Consider the following 5636-nt stretch of genomic DNA (forward strand, 5'->3'; position numbering starts at 1 on the left):
CACGATTAGCAGTATGTTGTTACAAGTCCGAAAGAGCCTCTTCTTAAACTACTAGCATGACAAGTCAGGGATCAAAAGTGTATTGAGTGCAGGTGGCAGGTGCTGGTAGTGGGGGAGCTGCAGGGGTGGACTTGTGTGAGAGGAGGCCAGGGACTTCCCCGTGCTGGACATAGCTGGTTCCCCAAACACCTGCGGAACCACCACAGGACACAGCTGAGTCCATCAGCAAAGTTGGTGGTGTGTCTGAAAACATATTTAAGAAAGGGCAAAATACCACACAGGCAGAGGAGAAAAAAAAAGTGCAAGATGGCAGTGTGAACATCAAGGACAGAGAAGCAGAGGAAGGAGGTGCTTCAGGTGCTGGAGCAGATTTTCCCATCCAGCTTGTGGAGGAACCATGCCAGAGCAGGGGAAAAAGTGGGAGAGGAAACGTGTGGCAGAAGGAAGCCAATGTGTATTGGCCCATACCCCCATCCAGCTTGGGCAAGCAAGCAGACGAGTCAGGAGTGAAGCTGAGCTTGGGAGATGAGTGAAAGAAAGGTGCTGGTGTTAATTTTCATATTTGTTTCTGGGCAATAAATTTAATTGATTTTCCACAAGTTGAGACTATTTTGCCCATGAGGGTAACTAGTACGCAATCTCCCCGTGTTTATCTCAACACAGGAGCTTTCTCATCCTATTTTCTTCCCTTGTCCAACTGAAGAGAAAGCAAGTGAAAGGCTGGGTGACAGTTTGGCCCTTCCACCAAAGGCGGCCCCAAAAGAGAAGTGAAAAAAGGTACTTGAGCCTGTTAACAGCTCTAAACTACGTACACATAATTGATTTCACACTGTTTAACGTTTCCTTTGTCTTCTTGTGGAACATCATCTTTCTTCTTAGCTTCTCTTTCAGCACAAGTACGAATCTAGTTATGGAGGGGAAAAAAAAAGCACAACCAAAAAACCCCTGTATTTTTAAAACCAGCAGTTACAGGTTAAAGACAACAACATATCCTTCATAATGGAATGAGAGTCACAGTGACTTTTTAAGTTCACAACTTTCAAATTAGTTAATTCACAAGTGGAGACGACTGCAATAAAAGCAAGAGTTATCTGAAGTATAGGAAATATTAAGTGTAATCCCCAATACTACTGTAAGACATAATTGCCTTCATCTCAAAGAAGCAACATTACAATTCTTAGTTTTAGCAAGGGTAAAATGCCTTTTTCAGAGACCGACTTAAAAATATTATTGCTCTGACACCCATCTCTGTTTGGAAGCACACATATATTTTCAATGTCCAGATGAAGTCAAGATCATCTTTTTACATTCTCATACTTAAAAGATCTCCCATTCTGCATAATTCTGGTAAACCTTTCTCTGTCCCTGCTTCGGTCATAATTTGTCTCTCCCATACCAAGTTGTTTGGAACTATCTGGAATATCATATAGACTGTCTTGCCCCCCAATGTCTTGCCCTTCTTTAGTGGCAAAATATCTTCCTGTCTCTACTGGAAGTATCTCAGTTTACGCAGCCCTGGAGCTCATTTACCTTTCCTGTGGCCCAATCACTTGAATCACTTGACAGCTTATAGAAACAATTTAACACTATTAGCAGTAAATTACAGCACACAAACACCTGGTTGTTTTAATATCTGTGCCAATCGTGTATTAATTGTAGAAGTTACAGATTACCTTTATCATTTCTTCTTCCCCTGCAGTTTTGCTTTTGGCTTCTATGTCTCCCTCTTCATTACATCTAATAAAACGGCTATTTGCTGCTAGCAATGCCATTTTCTTCTGCAGAAATAATATCACATTATTGTTAGTATACAGAGTTTGTATATAGTTTTTGATTCATAATATTTTTCCTCTACTATACACTGGAAAACTCTGTAAAAGCATTTTATTCTTTTCCACACGGACATTTCAACAGCTAAGAAGCAGACTTGCTGGCTCCTTCATTCTTAAGATGCTTATAGCTGCCAAAATGCAGTAACTTGGGAAGTATTTTAAGAACTTTCAATTATGGTAAGTGCATGGCAGTTGGGAAAACAGAATATTAAATTTTACAATCTGTAAGGGATTCTAAAAGGCTTTTCCTGCATAAGGAACAACAATATAGATTAACTCAAAATACAGTCAGATGCTGGGAACATCAAATGACCTATTCCAAACAGCTTACATCTTGGAAGACAGGTTCCCATTGCTCTCTTGATCCTATTGCATCTGAACGTCCAACAACAAGTCCATCTGAATTTATACCAAGGTATTTGCCATAACCAGACTTCAGAGCAATCCTCAAAAATAAAATGCAGAGAAAAATAAAGTATGTTTTTAACTGAAGCAATTCACAATATCAAACACATCACAAACCATTGGCAGACAGTGTATTTTGAGAGAATATTAAAACATGTATTCATACAATGAACAAAGATAATTATCAAAACTTGTTACACTGTTACAGTAAATACCTTGTATCAGACAACTTCACTGCTGTAAACTGCTCAGGAGGACTGGGGCCTTCATCATCTGCGGAATGAGTTGTCCATTAGTACTAAACACAATATTTTAACTTGTTAATACTGCAATTTCAGTCAGACTGATGAATTAATGATGGCTATTGCTAAATGCTATGGAAAGCTGGACTACCTTATTTCTTTAAAAGTTCCTTTTTGAATACTCGCTCTTAAAAATGCTGAAAACAATGTAGGTGCTTATGTATGTTCATATATTTAGAGTGGTTAAAACAAGACACACACCCCCAAAAAAATCTTTGTGTGAAGAAATTTACAGTTGAAAATGTTTTGTGATTCTTCAGGTGGTGCTGAAAATCTTATTCTCCCCGCAATTTTATTTTTCTGTAAGAAAATGTGTTATAGTTCAGCTATGGTAACACAACTCAGTACCTTAACAGCTACTAGACTCTCCATCCCTCAATAACCAAATTGAGATAATATTGCCTTCGTTGCTTTGACCTCCCTCTGAAGGTGAAACACACTGTCAGGATTCTGGAACAGGTCTTGTCTGACTAATGGCTCTCAAAGTCAAAGAACGGATAAGCTAATTGTCCCGCCACATTAGTGGCCCATTTGTGTGGCAACAAAACAAGTATATTAAGACGAGGATTCAGCAATAAACCTTGAAACTCATCTGCCTTGAGCTTCACTCTTCAGCTGACACCATAAACATTTTATAGGATTTAATAAAAGTTATACTGCTTTTTATCCCCTAAGTGGTACGGTCTTTTACAGGTGATGATCTCCAATGCAGTTCAATTTGCTGTACACATAAACCAGCAAAAAACTAGATGAGTGAAAGTTTTTCATAGTCACTAGGTTTAAGTCATCTGCATGCCACGCTAGCGTTATTACATTATTTGTAATAAACTGCTTTTAGCTGTAAAACCGCTTGCCTTTAAGTGATGCTACTTTTATGCCTTTCATTACTGAAACAGCTTATTTCCAAATTCCCTGGAACAAACCTTTATGTGGTGCTCCAAGCGTAAACAAGCCATTGTCGAGGGCGTGGATGTAAGCTCCTTTATCCATTTCTATAGCTATAGTTCCTGTAATTTCACCAAAATTACTGACAGCCCACCAGTTTCCTAAAATACAACAGCAGGACAGTTAACACAAAGCATGACAGTTAACAAGGTAATTACAACTTCTGACTGCAGTAGCTCAGATGATATTTCTGTGTCGTCTTTAAGATTTGACATTCTGAAGATACAATTGCTACTGCTATCTCAAAATCTTTGTGCATTACCTTATAGTACAGTGCCAATTTTATGGTGGTGCTGCTGAATCAGTTAACTCCTGCTGTTCTACCCACCCTGCCACCCCTATTTTCAGGCTCCTGCACTTCATCCCTTCTTTGTGTTAGTCCATTGAACAAGTTCATCCATTCAGCTGACACAATAAGAGACACCTTGCAAGGAAGGCGGTGGGTTCTCCCCACACTGCCCCAACCCCGGACCAGTCTCCTGCAGTTTTGGGGTTATACCCAATCATTAGATTCACCAGCACAACAGAAACAGACAATCTATCTCATCTTGCTGTTGTATTACTCCATGCGAGCTGTAATCCTTAGACATCAGTCGTTCAAGCCAGTCGGTATTTGAACATTCGAGCCCCACTGAATTCTACCAAAGTCAAAGGTAGTCCTACCCATCCACATGAACTAGAATGATGATGTTTATATCTTTTAAACAGTAACATTTTCTCCCAATATACTGTCTTACAGATATTTTCTACCTGATTAACTAAAAATAGTTATCATCAGGTTACCTTAATCTGAATATGACGTATTTTTTCCACATGGTTGTTGGTAAGTCAATCTGCCTTGAGCAAAAATGATCTTCTTCCATCTTGACACAACATATGAAACTAACTGTCTTGCCCTATACCGTCAGGGCTCACAGATCCAGGTAGGAATTTTCCAAATCTCTCCCACTTTTATGAAATCTGGCTAAACTGAAGAATGTAAAGCATTCCCAAGATTCTTCTAGTATAAGACACAACAGCCCAATTCCTCATATATCATAATCTGTTTTAACACAGGAAAAAAGTTGACTTCCCCTTGCCCTTCCTTAGCTTATGTGTATAAAAGAAAATGACATTTATCCCGTAACGTGTGCTGTGCTACAGTACACCTCTGCATCTCTCATGACCGTGGTTATTTTTTAGCTGTTTTTGCTTGTGACTTGAACTGTGATCAATCTGAGGACATGACAGTGCTGAAGGGCAACAGTCAAGTTACTGCTCAAGACCATATATACTGTGCTACTTCTGTTTCACATGAAGGGAAAAACTAAAGTTATATTTTGTTACTAGCTACTGTTTGTGTCTTCAGTTTCAATTAATAGTGGCAAATTTATAATGCAAACACATCACAGCAGTCACACAGTCAAGTATGTCAAATTAAAAACAAACTGAGACTCTTTTCCTTTCGAAAGGATCAAAAGTTTGCGTGAACTAGAGAGCCCAGTCAGAAAGTAACTGGTGGCAGCGTAAGAATGGAAAGCACAGGTGATCCAAACACTAATCTTCAAAGTAATACTAACAGAAGCAGTAAGTTATTTACACAGAAATGCAGTCATTAAGTAACAGCATTACAGCACTAAAGAAGTCTCTCCTCCTAAAGCAAATACCACTGGGAGGCGGAGAGAATTAAAAAAAAAAAAAAAAAAAAAAAAAAAAAAAAAAAAAAAAAAAAAAAAAAAAAAAAAAAATCCAAGTGGATAAGTTGCTTAAGATTATAAAATAACATATTTTACCTAAAAATGTAAGTGGAAAAATCCATTCCACTGGTGTCAGAAGTTCTACTTAGAGTCTAGGAAGACCGCAATATACAAGTAACGTCATGAGAAATAGTTACTACACTCCACGGGGACTACACTTAGTTTACAATGTCCTGTAACATCTCTGCCTCTTCTGCCACCCCCCTACAGTTTCCACACCGTCAGGTAATTCCTGGAAAGCAGCTCACCAACAATATCAAGTTGCTCGGCCTCATCCTCTTCTCTTTTCCTTTTCTTCCCCTTGTGCTTTTTCTTGCTGCAAGGGGAGATGAAAAGAAACATCAATGCGCCTCGGACCTGGCCCTTCCACAGCGCGGTCTCTCACAACGCCTCACTCCCGAGCCCTACAGGAGCAG

General features: G+C 39.1%; 1 protein-coding gene across 1 annotated transcript in view; it reads right to left on the reverse strand.

Moving 5' to 3' along the window:
• The window catches only part of FRG1 (FSHD region gene 1), a gene marked incomplete at its 5' end in the record, with an annotated part of 6859 nt that extends 1327 nt beyond the window's left edge, over positions 1–5532 (reverse strand). The window contains 6 exons of the mRNA XM_010131259.1: positions 813–904; positions 1674–1778; positions 2164–2278; positions 2453–2510; positions 3463–3585; positions 5469–5532. Of these exons, the coding sequence (XP_010129561.1) occupies positions 813–904; positions 1674–1778; positions 2164–2278; positions 2453–2510; positions 3463–3585; positions 5469–5532 (557 nt within the window). The remainder of the gene's footprint in view (positions 1–812; positions 905–1673; positions 1779–2163; positions 2279–2452; positions 2511–3462; positions 3586–5468) is intronic.
• Positions 5533–5636: the final 104 nt, after the last annotated feature.

This window comes from Buceros rhinoceros, unplaced genomic scaffold (assembly GCF_000710305.1).
Source record: "Buceros rhinoceros silvestris isolate BGI_N320 unplaced genomic scaffold, ASM71030v1 scaffold31992, whole genome shotgun sequence".
In the NCBI taxonomy this organism is placed as follows: Eukaryota; Metazoa; Chordata; class Aves; order Bucerotiformes; family Bucerotidae; genus Buceros; species Buceros rhinoceros.